The 23,637-nt window shown below is 49.1% G+C and overlaps 1 protein-coding gene across 2 annotated transcripts in view; it reads right to left on the bottom strand.

Annotated features, from left to right (window-relative positions):
• PAX5 (paired box 5) overlaps nt 1-23,637 on the bottom strand; it is a 193,838-nt gene that overhangs the window by 32,638 nt on the left and 137,563 nt on the right. For both annotated transcript variants that reach the window (XM_027039454.2, XM_015079494.3), the window contains one exon: nt 13,753-13,854. In XM_027039454.2, the coding sequence (XP_026895255.1) occupies nt 13,753-13,854 (102 nt within the window). The remainder of the gene's footprint in view (nt 1-13,752; nt 13,855-23,637) is intronic.

Below are 23,637 nucleotides of genomic sequence, written 5' to 3'. Positions count from 1 at the left end.
CACCAAATTGCAAAGTCCCCTTGTCATCTGGACTGGACCACGTGCTAGCTGTGTGCCCGTATGCAAACCACTTTTCCTAAGCCTCAGTTTTCATCTCTGTGAAATGGGGCTACGAACTGTGCCCTCCTAACACTATGGTACGGATCCTTTGAGATGATGCACGAAAGAGGCTTGTAAATTGTAAAGATCCGTCCAGATAGTGATTCGTATTCTTCGCATTGTTGTGAACAAGACCTCAAAATGGCCACAACTGTCATGCATCCTGCTCTGGCAGGACAATGCCCAAGGCATTTGTGACCTGGGATTGCTCTTTAGACAAAAGGACATGATAACACAGTTGTCATTTTAGAATTTCCCTTCCTCCCTCTTTCATCTCTCTTGCTCTCTTTTCCACTCCTTCCCTCTTTCTTTCTCTCTTTTTTCCAACCCTGGATCTAAGTCTCCCTGATCTGGGTCCTTTATGTGTGCCGTTGCACATAGACTCCTTATAAAGAAAATTCATTTGTTCAGGGTCACCGCGTGGTTTTTCATTAAAAACAAATTACCCGCATTCAGGGAGGACATCTGGGCTTCGCGGGTCCCATTAATGACTATATTTCCAGCCTCCCTGGCCCGGTTGGGCTCCCCTTGCCTGTCACCCCGCGTTCCTGGCCCCGGGAGGACAATGAGAGTGACAGTCAAGTGAAAGGGAAAACATGAGGGATGAGGGCGAGAGGCGAGTCCCCTGAGAGGGGAAGGAGGGAAAAGTGAAAAAAATAAATAACTCAAACAGAGGGTAACAAGGGCCATTGTCTCGGCGTCTTCCAGCGAGAAGCCAGAGCAAATATTGGAAGAAAGAGTGAGGGCATGGAAGTCAAGCTGAAGCCCTGTTTAATTACACATATTTGGGCCCTAAGCCCCTGACTCTGGGTCGGACACGGTAGGGAGGGGCATGTGTCCAATTCAAATGAATTCCACCCATATCCATCGAGCGCCTACTGTGTTCAGGGACCACGTAGGTGGAGGATTCCAAGAGGAGCAACCAGGATATGAGAGCACTCAGTCACCACAGCTCTGACGAGGTAGACCATGGGCAGTGCCCTGGGGTATGCTCAAGGGAGAGATGAGGCCCGGGGGTGTGTGTGTGTGGCGGGGGAGGTGGTGGTAGCAGGCTTCCTATAAGACAGAGCGTTAGATTTGGGGTCTAGGAGGACGGGTCAAACATGCACAGGGGAAGGTGGGGAGTAGAGGGAATGTACTGGAATCTGAAGTGTGGTTCCCTGGTGTCCTAGCTGGGAAGAGCCTCATCTGGACCATAAAAAGGTCTCTGGGTCAGGAAGGCCATCCACAGCCCTGATGGACCACCAGGAAAACCACAACTGTCTCCAGGGCCCAGAGCCCATTCCTTCTCACTCTCCATGGGCACCAGGAGCTGGGTGAACTTGAGACATGAGTGCCAGTTTCCAGGCCCAGCCGCTCCCCTGTTGGCTGTGCACTCCTGGCAAGGCATGCTACCTCTCTGAACTCAGCTAGCATGCCTCTGAAGTGGGCCTAAACACTCCAACCTCACAAGGTGCTTTCAAACTGCAACTAGGGATAACAGATAGGGCTCCTTTTGTACCACCGTGCAGGCTGGCGGGAAGGCTTGCTGGTGGAAATTACATTATGGACGTAAGCAATTCGGCCTCATTAAGAAGTCTTTTGGAGGGCAGAAGCCAAGGCCTACTGGCTCTCCCTGACCCTGAAGGCTCAGAGCACTGTCCAGAAGTTCTGGAGAGAACTTCTCTCTTCCGGAGAGAAGTCCCAGGTGGAGTGACTCACAGACTTGGAGAGGGTGGTCAAGCCAGCTAAGGGCTGACGGCTGATGAGGTCTTGTAGATGTGGGCTGCAGATTCCAGCAAATCAAAGGGAGGAAAACACAGATAACTCCCAGCAGATTCAGTCTGGTTTGGGGGAAGGACTCTAGTATGTGTAGAGGAAGAGCATACCTTTTGTCCTTACCGTCCCCCACCTGCGACCCATTCATTTTCTCCCTCCTCACTCCACATTCCATTGGCTAACATATGCTTCATCCCCAGTGACAAGCCAAGCCAGAGACTCATCTCTTCCTAGATCCCTCTCCTGACCCAGGGTTAGCTACACCTCTAGCCTCTTTCGTTCTTTGATGCGGACAGTATTTCACAGTTTTAGCCAAACTCTGCAAAAGCAGCTTCAGACATGCCCTCCCCACTCCAACCCTCCTACAGAAAAATTCTGGAGCCCTCCATGCCTGACATCCCCAGTCTAGGCTGTACCCCCCCCTTCTCTGTACTCCCAGAGTCCCTGAGTTTACCTGTTACCACATTCGTCCCCCTAGACCCTTACTGACTTGCCCATCTGTGCTGTAGACTAAGAGCTTTTCATGGACAACGGTCATGGCTTTCACCTTTATATCCCTAGGCTCACGCTTGGGATGTGCAGATAGTCAATAAATGTTGGAAGGGAGGGAGAGAGCGATGGGGGAGGAAAGAAAAAAGGATGGATGGATGGCTGGCTGGATGGCTGCTGGCACCAGCTCAACCTGATCAGCTCAAGGCCCCACCATTATTTTTTATGTTCAATACGGCTCAACAGGAAACCAGGGTGTCTCACGCCTCTTCTTCCCGACCACGTACCTTCCTATGGAAGCATGTCTCCAACCCACCTTACGGCACTGCACACATAAAAGTACCACAATGATGATACTTTTCAGTAAAAATAAGAAAGACTTACTTTTATAATTCCGCCTTGGAAATTATTTGGCCACAGTCATTTATCTAATCTATGGGTGGCTACGACTTCTCAGCAATTAAGACACAGAGTAGGGAATTCTTGCAAAGTGAGAAAATCTAACTTAAAAATTATTTTCAAATGTCATGAAATTTTTATGAGCACTAAATGTAATAGTTAATGAAGTTAACATAATGTTATAAGTTGTAGAAACTAAACTTAACATTTATTAATGCCAGTTTCCCAGCTTCATTTTTGAGTTTCAGAGGCAAAAACAGTTTGGGTCAGGTCTCATATTATTGTACATTCCCGAAAAACTCTTAGGCTTTTAGTCCGGGACCTCTCGGGGACCCTGCCATCCCCTATTGCTGTCCCGTGGAAGTCCCGGCTAGGATGTCAATCTCCTTCAGGAGTTTAAGTCTGATTGGGGCTAAGGTACACTCACAGATAATGTCATAAAAACTAAAAGGAAAGTTAGCTGGAAGAAGTGGGCTGGGCCCTGAGCTTCAAATGGCTAGACAGCTAGGGGGCTTGTCTGAGCCCTGGCCACCGTGGGGCGCTGGCTCCTGCATGGGGAGCCCTTCCAAGAGGCCTCTCCCTTGCCCACCCAGCTGAGCCAGGCCCAAAGCACCTTTTCCTCATTTGCCCCTAACCAGGACTCAACCATTTAACCAGAGAGAACTGTCACCCAGCCCTCTCGGCAGACCTTCGGGCAAGAAGTGATACTGGGAGGCAGTGGAACAGAGTGGCTTAAAATCCCAGGGGCTCGAGGCAGGCTGTGCTGCCACTTCCTGTGGGCCAGGTGCTCAGGATGACCCCCTGTCGCTGCTCTCCAAGGGCCTGTGCCTACGTGAGCGTGAGCGGCAGCCCTTGTCCAATCCTGAGGGTGTATCTCCTAGAATCTGACTCAGCCACCAGGATTTAGGAGGATGAAGTCCCCAGGCCCAGCAAGGCCGCCCATTCTCCTCAGGACACCCACACTCTAGGGCTGTGCACCTGCACTGTTTCTGCACCAGCCTGGGAACCCAACCTCTTAGGGCAGGAAATGCCACCCACTGCTCAGATGCCCTCCAAACACTCCATTTCTTCTAAAGCCAATCCTGATCGTATTCCCCGATTTCCTAAAAAGGCATCATAATCCAGTTTTTTGTTTGCTTGTTTGTTTAAAAAACACATGAGGCACATGAGGGGGAAACTGGATGTCAGGAGCCCAGACATATGGTGTCCTGTACTCATGACTGCCTCTCAGTAACCGCCATCAGAAGGAGCAGAGTGGGGGTAAAGGTAACAAGTGCACGAGACAGAGTAGCCGCAGGAGGTGAGATGTCCCCAGCTCTTGCTCCAAGCTCCCAGTGCTGGACATTTCCTAGGCAGCCAGTGAGCTCCTGGCTCTGGGCAGGGCCCTCCTCCCTAGCTAGGATTCGACTTCTCACCTGTTCCTGTCATGGGCTATGTGAGAAAGGCCCGTGATGTGTTCCCTCCGCCTCCTCCCATGATCCCCAAAAGGACACTCTGTTGAGATGGAACGAGGGGCACCTGGGTGGCTCAGTCAGGCATCGGACTTTGGCTCAGGTCATGATCTCGCAGTATGTGAGTTCAAGCCCTGCGTCAGGCTCTGTCCTGACAGCTTAGAGCCTGGAGCCTGCTTCAGATTCTGTGTCTCCCTCTCTCTCTCCTGCCCCTCCCCCAACTGCACTCTGTCTCTGTCTCTGTCCCTCTCTCAAAACTAAATAAACATTAAAAAAGTTTTTTTTAAAAGATGGAACAAATCACGGTGGCCTTTGCTGCTTCTAAAATTTGCCCTAAAATTCTAGACTCTAAAGTCTGTAAGAACCCATCCCAGGTGTGGAGGCCCTGAAGGCTAGTCTTTGTGTTAGGGGAGGACCTTCCCTGTGGAGACAAGGATTCCCTGTGGGTGAATAGGATTGGCACATCCTGAGGCCCCCTTCCTTCAGCTCTACCCCTTGGAAGTCATTATCAAATGACACATGATAGCCCAGGGCCACCGCCTTGTCACATCACAGACCCAGTCCTGAGGGGGACTCGGAAGCATTTGCTGCCCACTTAGAACAGAGGTGGCGGTGCTCAGCCAGGCTTCCAGTCCAGCTGGGAGGTGATACCTGCAGGCAGGGATGTCACAGACTTAGAAGCCCTTGAATGGCCGACCAGAAAGGCCCTTAGAGAGCATCTTATCTAATCTCCCCACCCACCGCCTCCCGTTTTAAGAGAGAGCCAAGGAAGCCCCAAGGCCATGTCCCAAGGTCACACTGTGAGTACTTGGAAGCTGGAATCAGAACCCAGATCTCTGAAATTCCAAAAAGACCTTCATGCTTCTGGCATGTTTTCCATCTGAGTCTTTGATTTTGCAATTCTTCTTTCCCCAATACAACAAAGACATCATTAGGCTCACACCGGGTATCAGTTTCTCCCCAATCCCAGCATCACTTCAACGCAGGGTTCCCAGGAGCTAGCTGGATAGACTGTCCAGATCAGACCACTCCAGACCCCTCAATGCTCCGTTCTGTGAGGGCACAGCCGCCTCACCCTGACTCCTATCCAGATCGGCCTGAGCAGAGCCTGCCATCTGTCAAGGCTGCTGACTGCACTATGTCATGCACTCCAGGTTTCCAGGGGGTTGACGTCTGGGTGCTGGGAGAGGCCCTTCTTCATTCAGCTCGGCCTGTCCTTCCTGCTTGTCCCTGCCAGCACCCCAAAGTCTTGGTCACACCCAGCTCCTGCATGGATGCCCATGCTCTCTGGTCCTTCTGTCTTCTCACGCACTCGTCCCCCACCCTACAACACCCTTTCAATTTCTCAGACTGCAAAATTACCTTTCAAGGTCCAGCCCAAGTGGCCTCCTCTGGGAAGCCTTCCCTGATTTCCCCCACCTGGCCCCATGGCCCCAGCAAATTCAGCAGCACCCTCCTTTGCATTTCCTCAGCACATTCCTACATTTTAGCTCCTGACACAGCATGCAGGGATGACTTTTTATATCTGTCTCCCCAACTAGTCTGTGAACTCCCTGAAGGCAGGGACTGTGTCTGCAACACCACACCTAGCCTAGACTGGCACTTCCAGGAAACGTTTGAAGAATGAACAAATGACTAGCCGGCTGTTGTTTCACACTGGTTGTGCCTGGTATTCCCCGCCCACCCTCCACCCCTCACCGTCCACCCCCAGTCAGTTCCTGGTGTGGTAGAGTGACTAGAGGCCACTAGAGGGCAGTAAAGAGTCAGGAAGGAGCAACAGGTGGGCGATGGGGAGCCCAAGGTGAGCTTTGAAAGGTGTGGAGGGAGCTTCAAAAGTACCCAGGCCACAGGACCACCAGAAGTCCCGGTGAGGGAGAAGTAAGAGCTAAGGCCCAAGGCCATTCATTCTCTGAGCAAACACTCTCCAAGCCTGATACTTAGGCCTGGGAGGCACTTGGGGGGCACTGGTCCAACCCCCCACCTTGATGCTCCAGTCCCTCCACCAGATCCTTGCTGGCTTCTGCTAGCCCCTTCTCTCCCAAACCTGCCCGTGTGCCTATCTTCAGTTCTAATTCTGGGGAAGCGTCTTCATACAAGGCTGAAAAGGGATCCCTCTGGCTCCCATTCATGGTCCCAGCCATGACTTACAGAATTGTACAGTGTATTCTACCCGTGGCCCACGTGCCAAATGAGGCCCAGAGAGTGGAAATGTCATGTCAGATCACACAGCGAGTTCCTGGCTGACTCTGGCCACCATCCATTGCCTCCCTGCCTGGTGCTGGGCCCCCCCTCCCCCAAACCTTGGCTTCCAGAGAGCAGGCCTGCCCAGCAGTGGAGGCTCAAAGTCAGGGAGGGGCTTGCTACAGATAGGGAAAAGAAGCCCTCCTCCCCTACTCTCCTGCCTCGTGTGGCTGGTGTTTCGGTAACATTACCACCATCATTTCAAATGATTCTCGAAAACAGCAGGCAAGGCAGACTCAGGTCATGGGGCTTGTGCGTAGTCACATAGATAGTCAGTGGTGAAGCCACCCTCCTTCCATGGTAGTCCTCACTTTTCTTGGGGAACTCTCTCTCTGTCTCTCTCTGGGCCAGATCTTGGCCCTGGTATTCCTGACCTGCTTTGACACCCGCAGAGGACCCTGCCTGGATATCTGCTTGGCCTCTAAAAGTCGAAAACTTGAATCCTAATCTCGCTGGTCACCAGCATCCTCCTCCTCAACCAGCTCTCCTTCCTGCCAACTTTATTTACTCATTTACCGGGGTAGCTGTGCCATGCTCCACACACGTGAACCCACTCCAACCACTGGGCTCAACCCTGCCCCACCCCCAATGCCCCCGCCCTCCTGCTCAGATGGCCAAGGATACACTTGTCACAGCCCAGCCTAAGGGCTCCCTTCAACAGGACACCTTTCTCAACTGAACCACCCCCAGGTGTCTTTCTGTTTTCTCCAAGCGGGCAGCATTCAGGGTCTGCCCCCACCCCTGCTTGACAACACTCTTGTCTGTGACTGGATTCTCTTTTGTTCTCCAACTGATCCATGGGCTCCACTGGGCCATGAACTCTGCTGGAGAGCCCTCAGTCTGATGTCAGCCCGAGTCAGGCCAACTTTAGGCATGCTAGCTAGGTGTCTCCTCTCACCGCCACACCCAGCTCAGCCCCCTGTATAAACAACAATCATCATCATCATCATCATCAACACTTGCATGGCACGTAATATGTACCAGGCAAAAATCCAATAACAGTGTTTACATGCATTACATCATTTAATGCTCACTCTTATTCCCATCACCCCATTTTACAGATGAGGAGGAAACCAGGGCACCAAGAAGTTATGTAACTTGCCCCAAGTCACACAGCTAGTGAGAAACAGGATGGTGATTCAAAACTAGGCAACCTGGGGGTGCCTGGGTGGCTCTAAGCCTCCAACTTGGGCTCAGGTCATGATCTCACGGTTCGTGAGTTCGAGCCCCTCATCGAGCTCTGTGCTTCACAGCTCAGAGCCTGGAGCCTGCTTCAGATTCTGTGTCTCCCTCTCTCTCTGCCTATCTCCTGCTTGCTCTCACTCTCTCTCTCTCAAAAATAAATAAACATTAAAAACCTTAAAAAAACAACAACAACAATGGGCAGTCTGGTTCCAGAGTCCATGCTCTTAACCACACAGCCTCCCTGCTTCGCCACGTGGCTGCCCCAGCATCTTTGGCTACAAATGCTCTGGCAGTGGGTTGAGCTCTCACTGGCAGCGCAGCCCAAAGCCCCCCCCCCCCTTTATATTTCAACTACTATTCCCTGAGTGCTACCATGGGTCAGGCACTCTGCCAGGAACTGGGACACAGCAGTGAACAAAATACATAGCTTTGGGTACCACACAACCCCTGTAAACTGCACAGGCCTGAGGGGAAAGCAGATGAGGAAGGAGTAAACCACTAATTAAATTCCTTCAACTGTGCTTAGTATGACGAATGAAAGGAACACGATGCTTTGTGACAGGAGTGATGGGGTTCCTGGTTTAGATGGTGTGGTAGGCAGAATGATGCCCAACCCCCCCCCCAAAGAGGTCTGCATCCTAATCCCTGGAACCTGGGAACACGGAAAGTTAGATAGCAAAGGAGGATTGCTAAATAGCTGGCTGAAGATCAGGGGAGTGCCCTGGATTATCCAGGTGGGTCCAATAAAATCCCACGAGTCCTTCGAAGTGGAAGAGGGAGGCTGGAGAGAGAAGCAGGAAGATGGTGTCACCATGAAGATTTGGCTCAGCGTCGCCAGCTTTGAAGATGGGGCACTGTGGCCACGAGGCAAGGAGTGCAGGTAGCATCTGCTCTCTGGAAAAGGCAAGGAAACGATTCTCCCCCAGAGCCTCCTGGAGGAACACAGCCCTGCAGATGCCTTGACTTTCGCCCGTTGAGACCCACTTTGGACTTCTGACCTCCAGAACTGTAAGACGGTGAATGTATACATCATATTCTTTGTGGTACTCATTAGAAACAGGAAAGTCATGTGCATTTGTTACGGGGAAGGCCCCTCGGAGGAGGTGAAATGCCCGGTCCAGTGACAGCAGCAGAGAGGGCTGAGAGGAAGCTGCACCTGCACCTCATCCCCTCGCCCCAGTCCACCAGGCACTATGCCTGCCCACCTCTCACTGTTGTTCTAGACCTCTGCACTGGCCTCAGGTTCCTGTTCCATCCACCCTCCCCTCCTTCCTCATGAAAATAAAAGGCATCAGCGAATTGGGCGATTTCAGTGAAAAGCAGCTAAGAAACACTGTACACCTATCCATGGCAAGGAGAGTGCCCAGGACGGGAGGAACCTGCCACGCACCTTCTAACACCTCCAATTGGCTTCTTGTCTATTGCAGCCCAAGGAAGGCAAACAGGACGTGGTCAGGATTTCTGGGCACTCTGGCCTATAGCTCCAAAATGGGGCCGTACGTGGGGGCCATCCCTTACCGGTTCCTCTAAAAGCCCATTCCCTTGCTGCTGAGACTCACCGGAACCAAAGGGCAGCGAACACCCTTCTTTCTCACCTGGCCTAGAAAATTTAAGGGTTTCAAATGCCATGTCGATCGATATCTGTTAGGTTGTATAAATATCTCCAGGCAGGAATCAACTAGTTACACCCATCAGGACACTGTGGAATCTTTGGTGCAAAACTTTTGGCATTTGCTAGGACTTGATGAACAATAAAACTGAACTGTTTCCGTTCTAAGCTGATATGTGCCCTCTTTGCTTTATTCAACGTGGGGGATCAACAAAGGGCAGTACAGATTTTGCAGACCTGCAGAAACTGAATCTCCAAATACCAGGGAATATCAAGAAGCCCTGTTTTGCAGACATGGGGGTACCCCGAAGCCAGAAATGTCAGACGACACTCGGATGGCAGAAGCAGGATTGAAACAGAGTCCAAGCCCACAAGCTGGAATTTACAGAAAAATGCAATGCTGACTTTCTTCAGGGCCACGAGGTCAATTGCCCAAATGTACTCTGGAGGCAGTCCCTCCTCACTGTGTCCTAAAAGCAAACCTTCCACATGAAAGTCTTCCCTTAAAAAGAAGAGGTGGCAGCCAAATTTCCTAAAACCTAGAATGGAAAAAACAATTCAGAAGATGTCTGGTCTCCCTCTGGATTCACTGCTAGGCGAGGCAGGAGGACAGTTCCATAGAGTGAAACAGCCCGTTGCCATGTTACAGCCTCAGACAAAAGCAGATAAACAATCTCCTATTTTTTTTTTTAATATTTATTTTGGGAGAGGAGGATTGGAGACAGTCCCAAGCAGGCTCTGAGCTGTCACAGCAGAGCCCAATGAGGGGCTCAAACTCACGAACCATGCGAGCATAAAGAGTCAGATGCTTAACCAATTGAGCCACTCAGTCACCTCTTCTCTCTCTCTCTCTCTCTCTCTCTCTCTCTCTCTCTCTCCAAATGTTAAAAAAAAAAAAAATCTTCTAAGGCCTTTCTCAGTTTGGAGAAACAAATAGTACCGACATGCCCCTGGGGGCCTATGACATGGCACCAACTTCAGCACTGCCACAATCAAATGAATACCTCCCAGATTCAGAAGTCCAAGAGATTATGAATTTGAAATCTGGACAAATACAAAGTTGAAATCCTCAAACAGGTTGTGGTATATTCATGCCCTAATCCCTGGAACCTGTGAATGTTACTTACATGGACAAAAAGGAGGAGTGGGGGGTTCCCTTTGTAAATATGATTAAGGACTTTAAAATGGGAAGAGTACCCTGGGTTACCCAGTTAGGCCCTAAATGCAGTCACGTGTGTCCTTCCAAGGGAGAGGGAGATGCGAAGGTGGAGTGAGGTGGCCACAGGCCAAGGAGCACCAGGGCTCCAAGGAGCACCACATGAATGGATCCTTCCATAAAGCCTCCAGAGGGAGCACAGCCCTGAGCTCCAAGACTGTGGGACCATCCATTTCTATTATTTTAAGCCAAGGTTTGCTGACTTGTCACAGGAACTGATACACGGTTTAGTATTAATTTTCTCTGCCTCTCTCCCTCAGCCACCACACACAAAAGGGCCTATTATGTGCCAGGGACTGTGAGGGGTACAGAAGACAAGAGGGCCTGGCCTTTATGAGCCCACCATCCAGTAGCATAGCTGACAAGGCCACAAATGTGCTGGGCTATGAGGCATAACAAAGCCAAGCATCCAGCATTATCCCCCAGGGGACGGCCACGCTGGAAGGTTTCATGGGGCAGGTGATGTTTCCACTTGGCTCTGAAGGGTAAAGCTGGATCCTGACAGGTGGAGGCAGGAAGTAGTCTAAACCAAGGTCAAAGAGTGACACTGACTAATAAGTATGTGAGGCATGCTAGGAACCAGTGGGAGGTCAAGGAGAGGACAGGCTGGGAGACTTGACCAGAAAGGTAAGTTGAGGACAGATTGTGTGACGCCTGAATGGCAGGCCCAAGACCTACTCTCCTGTAAGGTGAGCTCTCTTTGTGCCAGCCCTGAGGGCAGTTCAGCAAACACCATGCATGTGAGCCAGCATCCATGAAGCCACTCAAAAAACGGATTTGGTGGGGTGCATGGGTGGCTCAGTCAGTTAAGCATCCAACTCTTGATTTTGGCTCAGGTCATGATCTCACAGTCGTAAGATTGAGCCTTACATTGGGCTCTATGCTGAGCATGGGACCTGCCTGGGATTCTCTCCCTCTCTCTCTCTCTCTGCTTCTACCCTGCTCCCACGTGTGTTCACCCCCTGCCTCTCTCTCTGTCTCTCAAAAAAAAAAAAAAAAAAAAAGGTTTGGCAATCATGTTGGAAACAGAGTTCCAAAGGCGTGCCATAGTTTGGACATTGAGGAAAAAGAACTAAGGATCGTGCCCACTGAGCGTGGAGTCCCAGCCCTGACACTGGGTCTGAAAATGAATGAGTGCTGGGGGGTGTATGAGAAGAAAAAGCATAAGGAGAAGAAAGGGAGAGAGGAGGAGGCAGACCTGGGGCTTCCTGCCAGAATGTCTGTGTTCCTCCCTCCACATTGTGTACCCTCCCTCTGTGCCAGGAAACCACGCCAGCAGGCCAAGCCTCTGATGGTACCTGTCCAGCTGCTGCCAGCAGGTTTGGTTAGACTGTGCCTTTGCTCAGGCCTGTGACTCCTGCTGCTGCTCTTAATAGGTGAGGAACCACCATCGGTTCCCACTGGGGTCTCTGCCAGGTCCGTGCCCATTTGGATCTTGAGCCTAGTAATTAGGTCTAGAGGAATCACAGGGGCCAGGGGGCAGCTCTGTTTGGATAGACTCAAGAAAGCTCAACTGCTTCTCTGAACTTGGCCTCTTTGGGGTCTGCAGTGGGGAGCCTGCGAGGCCGGCCGGGAGGCTTCAGCCTTACCTGCCAACGTGTCCTCAGGAGAGGGCCTGGGGCGGCTGCCTCCCCGTCTGCCATCAGTGAGAAGCTTGTGTTGATGGAACCAGAGCACACAGAGGAGCACGGGACAGAGGAACGAGTGCTGAACCGGGGGGCAAAGACCCAGACCCAAGCCCTCCCACCTGTAAGTTGTGTGGCCCTGGGCAATTCCCTAATCGCTCTGAGTCTCCGCTTCCCCTTTTGGAAAATGGGGATTCGATTCCTACCCAGCCTGCTTCACAGGGTTGGAACAATGAAGGGTTCCTGGGAAAGCATTTTGCCTTTTATAAAGTGCCACGTTAAGTATGAGGGGCCGTTAGCAGAGAGGACTTGGGCTCCATCTCCTGAGAGTGGGGGTGGGCAAGAGTTTGGGTCCCACTGCCTCTGTCCGTCTCACGCACAGTACTTCCCTATGCTCTGAGGGGCTGTGGGCCCCTCCTCACAGCAGAAAGACAGAGGCTTCTCGCAGGTGTGCACCTGGCAGGCCTCCCTGGCACTGGCAAGGCCCGGGGCAAGGGCCCACACAAAGGCCATTTCCCATATGTCTCATATTTAAAAGTCATAAATCAAGCTAACAAACCGTTAAATGAAATATGCTCTGTCCTCCTACCTTGTTAAATACATCTCTGTAGCAACCTGGAAGGCCAAGAGTGAATTCAGAACTCTGGGATTCCTTGGTATCCGTGCCAGGACCTGGCTGAGTGGAGAAGCCTGGCCAGGCGCTGATCTGCCCCGCCTCCCTTCCCACCCCTAGCCTCGCTCATCATCCTACAGGGCTTCACACGCAGATGTGAACATCCAATCTCACATTCAAGTTCTGTCCACATCCCCCACCAGTCCTTGGGCCCAGGGTGCACATGCCCATGACATGGGCTGGGGAAGAGGCTGGGAGAGGCATGGGGCTATTTGGGCCGGACCACTAGGGTGGGCTAGAAGGAGGGGCTCAAGCACCAGGTAAATGACTCAGAAAAAGAGACTTAAAAGAAGTGTCACAACATCCAACCCTGTCCTGATTTTTCCCCTGATTTTTTTAAACATTTTTCAAAAAACGATACTTTGGGTTTCTCTACTATGCTCATGCCCTTTAGTACACAGCCAGCCAGCACCGTGATGATGTGCTGTCCTTCCCCATACCTTTCTACAAGAGAAGGAGACGCGGTGGCCTCCTTTCCAATGTCTTTAAAGAAACTGACACATTGCTGGCCCGAGGGGATAAGGTTTCAGTGGCCACAGCGTATTCAGCTTAGAATCAAGTGACAAACCCATCAGCCAACATCCTGTCTGTGCTGAGCACATGGTCCTCAACCCCAAGGAGTCAGGCTGCTGGGAGCGCCTGGGGATGGGGTCTCCTGGTGTTTGAGTCATTTAAATTGGGTGGGGGAGGATGGAGGAGGATCCCTACTGAGCACTGACTGGGCAACCTTTGGCCAGGTCCTGCACCCTTCTGTTCAGGTTATCTGTGTGGCCAACAAGGGACTGTGTGAGTGACAGTCAAAGCTCCCCTTGCTTCTCCTGAGTTCACCGCTGGCCCCACCGAAGGCCCAGTTGCAGAGAAAGAGGCTGAGAGCGCAGACCTCTGCCTGATTTATTCAGGTCCACTTCTCAGAAGCGCAGAGGTCACAGGCTGTTTGGGGGGATGCCCCCCCCCCCCCGAAACCCCATCCACTGCCTGCTGCGGAGACGCCGACAGTGCAAACTCACCAGGCACCATCCCTGTCAGTGTCGGTGCTGAGTAGCTGCCCTGTCCGGCGGGGGGGACGTGCGGAGGGTACCCGGGGAGGGTCGTGCTCGCCAAGTCACGGCCTGAGGAATCAAAGCAACAAATCACGGGGTGAGTGTCTCCGTGGCCAGCCGCTCATGTCCACAGCTCCTGGGACATCTGCACATTTGTCACGTCTGGGCGCTGAACGCCAGCGTGCGGCACCCCCCCCCCCACCATCACTCATGCATGCACACACACACATGCACACACGCACACACGCACACCCCTCCAGCCACCCTGGCTCCACTCAGCAGGAACCCAGGCCAGCTCTGCTGCTTCCCTGGGAAAATGGAGCTCAGGCCAGCTCACTTTTCAAGAGCTAGAGTAGCACTTGGACTTCTCCCCCTCCACACCTTTGCTTCTGCTGTGCCTCAGCACGAAGCACCCTCTCCTCCAACCGCGGGCAACCCAATACCGCCCACCTTCAAAGCCCAGCTCAAACACCTCCCTCCTCCTCCTGCTCCTCCTCAGACCCCTGACTGAATTCCTCCTTCGGCCTCCAGCTAGTCAGTCACTCAACAAAGGTGCAGGAAATGTACTTCCTCACACCAGACACTGTTCCGGGCCCGGGACGTGGAGATTCAGGCCTCAGCTGTTGCAGGCAGACCCTCTGTGCTCCTCTCTCTTTGCAGGCTACCAGCTCCCAGGTGGCAGGGCATTCATGCACCACAGAGGTTGGAGCCTGGTGGGCCCTGAGTAAATGCAGAATGAATGGTGTGCAAATGTGCTGGATTTCACGCGATGCAGAAGAAACCGCAGGCAGCAGAACTCGGCGAGGGAGGTGCCACTGAGGTGCGCCTGCCACTTAGGGAAAAAGAGCCACAGCCCTTTCAGGCATTGCCAGTTACGTGAACGTGACAAGGTGTTCATGGGTAAGGCAGTACCCCGGCTGTTGGGCAATCAGACTGTTCTGTGGTTATATGTGTTGGGCCCTGAGGACAAAACCCCACCCTAGTGGGTGGAAGTAGGTTGCTCCTGGAAAGAAGGAGATGCACTGGCCTTAGCCATCCCGGGAAGCAGGTGGGAAACGAGGTAGCCTTGGGACAAGGGAGGGAAAGTGGATCCTTGACCTCCTCTGAATGTGGACACTGAAGACTGGGTGGGGGCTCCTGACCATGAAGAGCCAGACCAGGTACCAGGACCCTCCCCTGGGGCCCAGCAAGGTGGTGCAGGCTCTACCACAAGTAGATGGCTCTGAGTTCAGCCCCATTAGCAGGTGGCCCAAGGGGAGGGACCAAAGAATCACTCCAAACACTCCCCAAAGAAGCCAAGCCAGCACATGGTATGAGCTGTGAATGTTCCCCAGATAAACCAACAGCCTTTCTAGTGCCAGTCATTCAAAGACTGTCTGGCCAGCAGCCAGAGGCTGCCTCATTTCACAGGGTTCTGCTTACCTTCCAGAACCTTATGGAACACCAGGCATGTGGCTGCCCCTTTCCTCTGCTCGCCACCACCCTGGCTTTGGACTGGGCATCCTAGCTTGTGACAAGCACTGCTCATGTCTTGTTGTATGAGGCATTGTAAGGGGAGCAAATGAACTGCACACATGACTCCCCACAAGAGCTGACATTAAACAGAAAACTGGAATTGGCAGAACTGACCGTTTGCAAAGTGATTTAAGGAGGTCCCCCCACCTGCCCTCTTATACCTTCCCATCTCATCCTCCTCAAACCCAGCACCCACAGCCCTCTATGGCAGCTCCTCTCTCTAGAGTGTAAGCTCCAGGGTCAAGTTGCTAAGGTCTTTGTGCGCTAAGGTCGGATGGCATAGGCCTGCAAAAATCTACTGTCTCATTAATCAAACGAGGTTAGAAAGAAATATATGTTAAATGAATGAAGGAAGAGGTCCTGTTGGAGCAGCAGAGCTCTCTGGAGCCTAGAAAAGTCCCTCCATTTGTGGTCAAGAATCAGTGAAGGGAGGGCCCTTGAAGCTCTTCTTGACCAACCCCTGTTGCCATTCTGCAGATGGAAAAGCTGAGACCCACGGTGGGTGGGGAGCAAATGGCTCAGGTTCCACAGGGAGCAGATGGCAGAGCAGGGACCTCAGCCCACATTTCCTAACATCAACCCAGGACCCTCCTCTACCTTAAGCAACATCGTGGTGGGGGTGGGAAGAGCACTCACACCCAACACAGAGCCCTCTCCACACTGTCACGGAGCCTTGGTGACCCGAGGGCTGCTGCAAAGGAAGAGGAGCGACCATAAGTGTCAGACTAGTTGGTACAAGATCAAAATGCCAGGGGACAGACCGTGAGACGTGTAGAGAAAGCAGCCATGGCTGGGCTGTTCCGATGGGTGTGGAGCTCTGGTCCCCAGCACCACCCCCAGGCTCATGCCCCCTGCCCCTGATGATGTCAACAAACCATAAACATTTACACTGAAATTATGAATGCCAGTCTCTGGGGGCGCCTGGGTGGCTCAGTCGGTTAAGCATCCGACTTTGACTCAGGTCATGATCTCGCAGTCTGTGGGTTCGAGCCCCACATCAGGCTCTGTGCTGATAGCTCAGAGCCTGGAGCCTACTTCGGATTCTGTGTGTGTGTCTCTCTCTGCCCCTCCCCCACTTGTGCTCGCTCTCTCTCTCTCTCTCTCTCTCTCTCTCTCTCTCTCTCTCTCTCAATAGTAAATAAACATTAAAAAAAAATACATACATACATACATACCAGTCCCTGTTCTCAGTCTCTGAAATCATTAGCTCATTTAACCCTCAGCAACCCTGAAAGGTAAGGTGCTGATACTTCTCCCATTTCACTGGATAATGAGACAGAGAAAGGGCAAGTACTTTGTTCAAGGTTGCACAGTAAGGACCAGGATTTGAAGCCAAGTGGCCCAATGTCAGAGGTCACACGTTTAGCCACTCCACTTCACTGCCATGCACATACACCTGCTATGCTTCTGACCACGAGTCCAGAGGCTCCAGGTATCTCTCAGCTGGGACACCAGGCTGAGCCTTGCCTTCGGCACACTGTCACCATTGCTTATTGGCTCTATCATGCAAAAGAAAATTCAGCTACACAGATTTTGTGGATATATGTGTAGGGATAGGAGCCAAGACCACATCAGAGGGAGGCCAAATCTGCCTCTTGAAAGACAGTGGGTGCTGGGGCGCCTGTGTGGCTCAGTCAGTTAAGCGTCCGACTTCGGCTCAGGTCATGATCTCACGGTTCATGAGTTCAAGTCCCACATCAGATTCTCTGCTGTCAGCACAGAGCCCACTTTGGACCTTCTGTCCCCCCTCTCTCTGCACCTCTCTTGCTCGTGCTCCTTCTCTCAAAAATAAATAAACATTAAAAAAACAAAAGAGGGCATTATCCTGACAGGAGGCCTCCTGTGCAGGTAGTGCATGGGGGCCAAGCCTCATGAGGTCCACATCCCACCTGGTTGCCTGAGATTTGGGAAAGAGGGTCCTGGGCTGAGAATGGACTTGCCCAAGGACACTCAGATGATTTCAGAAAAGGCTGGGACTGGATCGCAGCTCTCCTGCCTCCTGAGATTAGGTTCTTTCTTGAACAGAGGCTGTGCCTTTAGTCAGAACCCCAACAGTTTCTGCCACTCTTACACATGCTTTAAAACCTTGATCCCTAAAGCAGAAAATGCAGTGCCTCACCAAAGCACTTAACTCAAGAAGCCAGATAAAAAAGTAATAAAATGAACTGAAGGAAAGAAGGAGGAAGGAATCGATAAAGAAAAAGCAGAAAATAATGAATCAGGAAAGTGAAAAAAGCAGACACAACAATAAATGCAACCAAGAATTGTTATTTGAAAAGACCAATAAGATAGACAAACCCAGGGCAAGATCCAAAAAGGAAGACACAAACATCGAGATAAGGAATGAGAAGACACAACCACAGACGTGGAAGAGATGATATTTAAAAATATTTTTTAAATGCAAAAGATGCTCTACATTAATAAATGTGGAAATCTCAACAAAAAGTATATTTTTCTAGGAAAACATGAATTACCAAAATTAACTCAAGAAGTAGAAAACATGAACACCCCAACTGCCTTGGCAGAAATAGAAAAAGTTGTGTTTTTTTTAAATTATTTTTTTAATATAAGATGATTTATTCACTTAGCTTTCACGCAAGTTTCTTGTTTGTTTTGTTTTGGGGAAGTTCTTTGAAACCTTCGAAGGACACATACTTTTGTTATTAAACTGTTCCAGGATATATAAAACTAAAGGAAATCTTCCCAATTCATTTTCCCAGCTAGCATAATCCTGCTATGAAAACTTAACAAAGGTGTACAAAAATGAAAATTAAAGGGTAATGTCACAATTTATTAATATACATGCAAAAAATCTACTGTCTCGATAATCAAATGAGGTTAGAAAGAATAATATACCATGAACAAATAAGGTTTATTCCAGGTATGCAAGGATGATTCAGTATTAAAGCATTGGTTGGGAAATCATAGTAACACATCAAAAGTTGAAAAACATATGATTATATCAAAGCTGATGGAAAGCTTTTCTTATGTGGAAAAGGCATTGGCTAATAAATTCAATACTAATTCCTTCCAATATCTCTCGGTAAGTATACTTCTTTGATCTGGTATTGATCTTAAATCCTGAATCAACATCATACTTAATTGGTGAAATACTTGAAACATTCTTTATTAAAATAAAAAAAACATGTCAAGGAAACCTGTTATCACTTCTGAAAGTTTTAGCCAGTACAAGAAGACAAGATAGAGACACAAGGATAAGCACTGGGAGTAGGGGAAACACCAAAATTTCAGTGGCTGGGTATACCGTGAGCCTGGAAAGTCAGCTCATCTGAACCAGTGAAAAGGTTTGGCAAGGCAGCTGGGTAATGGATGTCTAGAATCGGACACTTAACCGACTGAGCCACCCAGGCGCCCCAGCACCCTCTGTCTTTCAAGAGGCAGATTTGGCCTCTCTCTGATGTGGTCCTGGCTCCTATCCCTACACATACATCATCTTGAATGAATGGTAATCTCACACCAAAGTGTAGGGAAAACATAATATGAAACTATTTTAGACCAGGTAAATTTAGTTTTATGAAAAACAGAAAAGAAACCCTTTGAAGTTCTTCCTACTAGAGGCAGTGAGTGCCTCTTTGCCCTTTCAGTTTGGGCTCAGTCACGTTCCTCGCCTTGGCCAATGACATGTTAGTAGACACTCAGCAAGCAGAAGCTTATTATATGCTTGTGTGGCTGCGTGTGCGCCTGTGCACTTCTGCCATCGCCATGAGAATAGGCTCGGGCTAGCTTACCACAAACAGGAAGGGAACGTGTGGGCAGACCTGGACCCAGTCTACCACTGGAGCCAAGCCCAGCCTTGATCAGCCAACCCCCAGCCAACCTCCAGGTACATGAGCAAGAAGAAACGACTGTTGTTTTAAGCCCTGAACATTGGGGTGGAGTTTGCTAAGCAGCAGTATTGTGGCAATAGTTGATTGATACAACACTTCGTAAATGTTAACTGTTCTTGTTTTCATCATTATTCTCTGCTTGAGAATACTCTGCCTGGGACTTTCTAAGGACATCTGTCTAAATCTGAGCAGAGGATGGACACCATCTGGTGGGAACCCACAGAGTAAATTTAACCCTCACATTTGCTTTGATGCCCAAGAGGACTCTCCTGGCACTGAGCTGGGCATGTCACCACAAGACCAGTCAACACAAGATAGCTAAGAGGCTACTGCTCTTTAGCTCTAATTCAAGCCTCTAGACTCAATGGAATACCAGAATTAATGCTTCTGAATTCAATATAAAACTTCAAAACACATAGTTACGTCATTTTTTTTTTGCCAAGGAAGAAATGGCTTATATCATTTGCAATAGCACTGAATATTATTGATAGCATATAATATATTTGCAAATAATTGATCTGGGTTCTTAACATAACTGTTCCTATTAATGGCACATAAGTACATCCTGGACAATTCATGTGTTGCTTCCTCTTCCCAGACAGAATAATCAAGACTTGGCCTTGTTCACTATCACCAAGGAGTCCATATGGATCTTTCATCAAGACAAAGGATGCTCTCTGAATTAATTTAAAATAACTCGTCTTTTTCAACCCTGAGGGAAGGAACCTACCCCTGTTATATGAACGAGGAAACTGAGGCTCAAAGATGAGTCTGACTGACCTACAGTCACAGAGTAAGGGGTAGAACAGCTCATGACACACGACTTCTAGTTAAATGCTATTTCTGAAGGATTACTCAGAATGTACCCCCTCAAGGAGACAAGCCCTCCTGGAGGTTAAAACAGTCTACAAAGTCTTCATAATTAAAAGTGTGATACCAGCACATGAATAGACAGAAAACCAATGGAACAGAATAAAAAGTCTAGAAACAGACCCAACTATTATATATGGAAATCTAACATATGACAAAGGCAAGGTCTCAAATCACTTGGAAAAATATGGGCTTTTTATTAAGTGGCGTTAGGATGACTGGAGAGCCATTAAAAAAGAAAAAGATAAAATAGACTCTTCATACTATATACCAGAATAGACTCCATATGATTCTGAGATCTAAATGCAAAAACTAAAACTATGCAAATACTAAAAGAAAATATCGGTGAATTCCCCTCCTGTTTGTAGGGAGAGGCTTTCTAACCATGACTCAAAACCAGATGCACACACCAGCTACAAAAATTAACTCAAAATGGGTCAAAGACCAAAATGTAAGAGCTAAAACCATAGCACTCACAGAAGAAAACAGAGGCATACAGCCTTATGGCTGTGGATTAGGCAATCGTTTCTTAGATATGACAAAGACAACAAAATAAAAATTAGCTCCACTGAACTTTATAGAAATTACAAACTTATGTGCTTCAAAGGACATCATCAAGAAAGTAAAAAGACCCAGAGAATGGGAGAAGAATATTCGCAAGTCCTATATCTGATAAAGGACTTGTTTCTAGAAAATACAAAGCATTCTTACAGCTCAATAATAAAGACAACCCAATTTAAAAATGGGCAAAGGATCTGAATAAAATAAGATATACAAATGGCCAATAAATACACGAAGAGACATTCAACATCATTAGCTATCAACGAAATGCATATCAAAACCACAACGAGACACCACTTCATATTCACTAGGATGGCCATAATCAAAAAGGTTATGACAAGCATTGACCAAAGATGTGGAAAATTTGAACCATTATACACCTCTGGTGAGAATGTAAAACTGTGCAACCATTTGGAAAAGCTTGGCAGTTCCTCAAAACGTTAAATGTAGAGTTACCATGTGACCCAGCAATTCCACTCCTAGGTATATACCCACAAGATATAAAAAACTGTGTCTCTACAAAAATGTGTACATGAATGTGCAAAGCTGTATTATTCATAATAGCCAAAAAGTGGAATCGATAGCTACTATGCCTATGTATCAAGAACCTGTAAGAATTAAAGCGAAAAGGCCAAAAATCCCATGGAAAATTGGGCAAAATTCATGAACAGAAAACTCACCAGAATATATATATATACACCCGTATGTGCATTTACCCTTCCAAAATGGAATCCTACTTCTAAGGATCTACCTTACACATACACACACCTTCAGCAATGCACAAATGCATATGCACAGGTTAGTCACTGCAACATTATCTGTAATTACAAAATACCAGAAACTATATCTAAAGGCCTGGACATAGAGAAATGAGTGAATAAACGGTGGTGCATATACACGATGGAGTACTGTGCAACTGTACAAAAGATGAGGTGGACCTGTGCCAGGCACAGCTGAAGCCCAGGAGCGAAACGCTGGCCTCCCCAGGTCAAAGTCCTTATGGAAGTTCAAGTTCAGGTTCTAAATGGCCAATGGAAAGCCTTGGAGGGACAATGGTAGGGAAGAGAGAAGAGTAGATTACTAATCCTGGAGGTGCATGAGTTTGGAATGCTCAAAATACAAAGAAGTGAAGGGAAGGTGTGAATTCTCAGGATGCATCTGCATCTGGGGAGAGGGTGAGACTAAGGCAGGCCTGGCCGACACTGTGGAGGAAGTGACCTCCAGAGGGCAGACCCATCCCCACGGAGGAGATGCTCAAGCCAGCACTGAGGGTGTCGGGCTCGAATGGGCCATAAAGCCATCTGCCTTTCACACAGGCCCGCCAGGTGCCTCCAGAGCTGCATCTGGACTCCTGATTGGCAGCAGAGAGGGGCGGGGGAGGAAGGGGTTTGGAATTTGGAGTCACACAGGCCTAGGTTCAAATCTTAGCACCACCGGGGCACCTGGGTGGCTTGGTCGGTTAAGAATTCGACTTTGGCTCAGGTCATGATCTCACGGTTTGTGGGTTCGAGCCCCGCATCAGGCTCTGTGCTCTGGCTCAGAGCCTGGAGCCTGCTTCGGATTCTGTGTGTGTCTCTCTCTCCCTGCCCCTTCCCTGCTCTCTCTCTCTCTCTCTCAGAAATGAATAAACATTAAAAAAATGAATTTAAAAAAAATATTAGCACCACCAATTACTAGCTGTGTGAACTTTGGCAAGTAATAATACAATCATTCGAACCTCGGTCTTCCTTTTATAATTAGAGAAAGAGAGTATCTATTGGGACTGAAACAGTGGTCCTTGCTGTGAAAGTGTTAAACATGTCTGCAAATACTTTGCCACCCTTCTCATGGGACAGTGGGGTCTACATCCCCTTGCCTTGAATCTGGGCCACCTTGGTGACTGGTCAACCAAGAGAACAACAGCTTCCCTAGAGGTTCCTAGGAGTCAGGCCCTGGGCACCTGTATGTGCCTTATGTCAGTCAGCACTCACAACAATCCCAGAGGTGGGTGCTGTTATTATCCTCATTTTATAGATGAGGAAACAAAGCCTCCAAACAGTTGATGGGCCCTAAGTTCCCACAGCTGATAGTCATGAAAGCTAACATTTTTGTAGCACTTACTATAAACCAGGCCCTGTTCTAACACTAGGTGGTGTTCTAAACACTGTTCACTGTGCTTTTTAGATATCAACTCCTTTAATCCTCAAAAATTCTGTAAGATAAATTCTATTATTATGCCCATTTTATGGATGTGGAAATTAAAACAGAGAGATTAGTTACCTGTCCAAGGTCCCACAGCTAGTAAGAAATGGAGCCATATCCACGCCTAGGCATTCTGGCACCAGATTCCCTCACATTGCTCCAAAATACGGGGCACTTGTGCTTTTCCTGCCTCCAGACTGGAGGTCCCCGAAAGCAAGAGCTGCTTGAGTCCCTCCTTCCGCTATCCTGGCCCAGCACATAACAGGTGCTCAGAAAATGTCTGGCAAGACGAAATTAGTCAAATGACATTGGTTTTACCATCTGAAAGAAACTTTGGATATCTCACCAACATCTCAGAAAGCCTTTCATCATGAACTCCACAGAATAACCAGGCCTAATGTATCTTTTTTTTTTTTTTTTTTTTTGCTTGGATACAACTTTTTCTTTTTTATACAGCCCATTTCTAGGTAGGCTCTATGTACACTAATGGGGGGAAATGTGAATCCAATTAACTTCAAATTTAGCTCGTAATGAACTTATCTCATTTTGCTACCAGCTCAGTTCTCATCGTGTGGCAGTAATTAACCACTGGGGGTTGTCACTCCCAGACACATGACACGGAGATCCTCCCAGCCCCTTGCTTCAAACCCTTCCAGAATTCATTACCCTGACAGTATGAAAACCCTTCACTTTGAATACCACAGGGCACCAACCAAACTCCCCCTCTATCTACCTGACTGTGTGAGTGAGAGAAGGAAAGCCACTGAGAAGCGTGAATTATTGGGGACAAGATGGCAGGTGAGAGCAGGAGGCTGATAATGACTCGATGGCCAGAGAGGGTCCACCAGCCTTGACAGCCCTGGGCCAGGGGTCCTAC

Source organism: Acinonyx jubatus, chromosome D4, assembly GCF_027475565.1.
Source record: "Acinonyx jubatus isolate Ajub_Pintada_27869175 chromosome D4, VMU_Ajub_asm_v1.0, whole genome shotgun sequence".
NCBI classification, from domain to species: Eukaryota; Metazoa; Chordata; class Mammalia; order Carnivora; family Felidae; genus Acinonyx; species Acinonyx jubatus.
The sequence above is the reverse complement of the archived record's forward strand: the minus strand, read 5'-3'. Positions and strand labels throughout refer to the sequence as shown.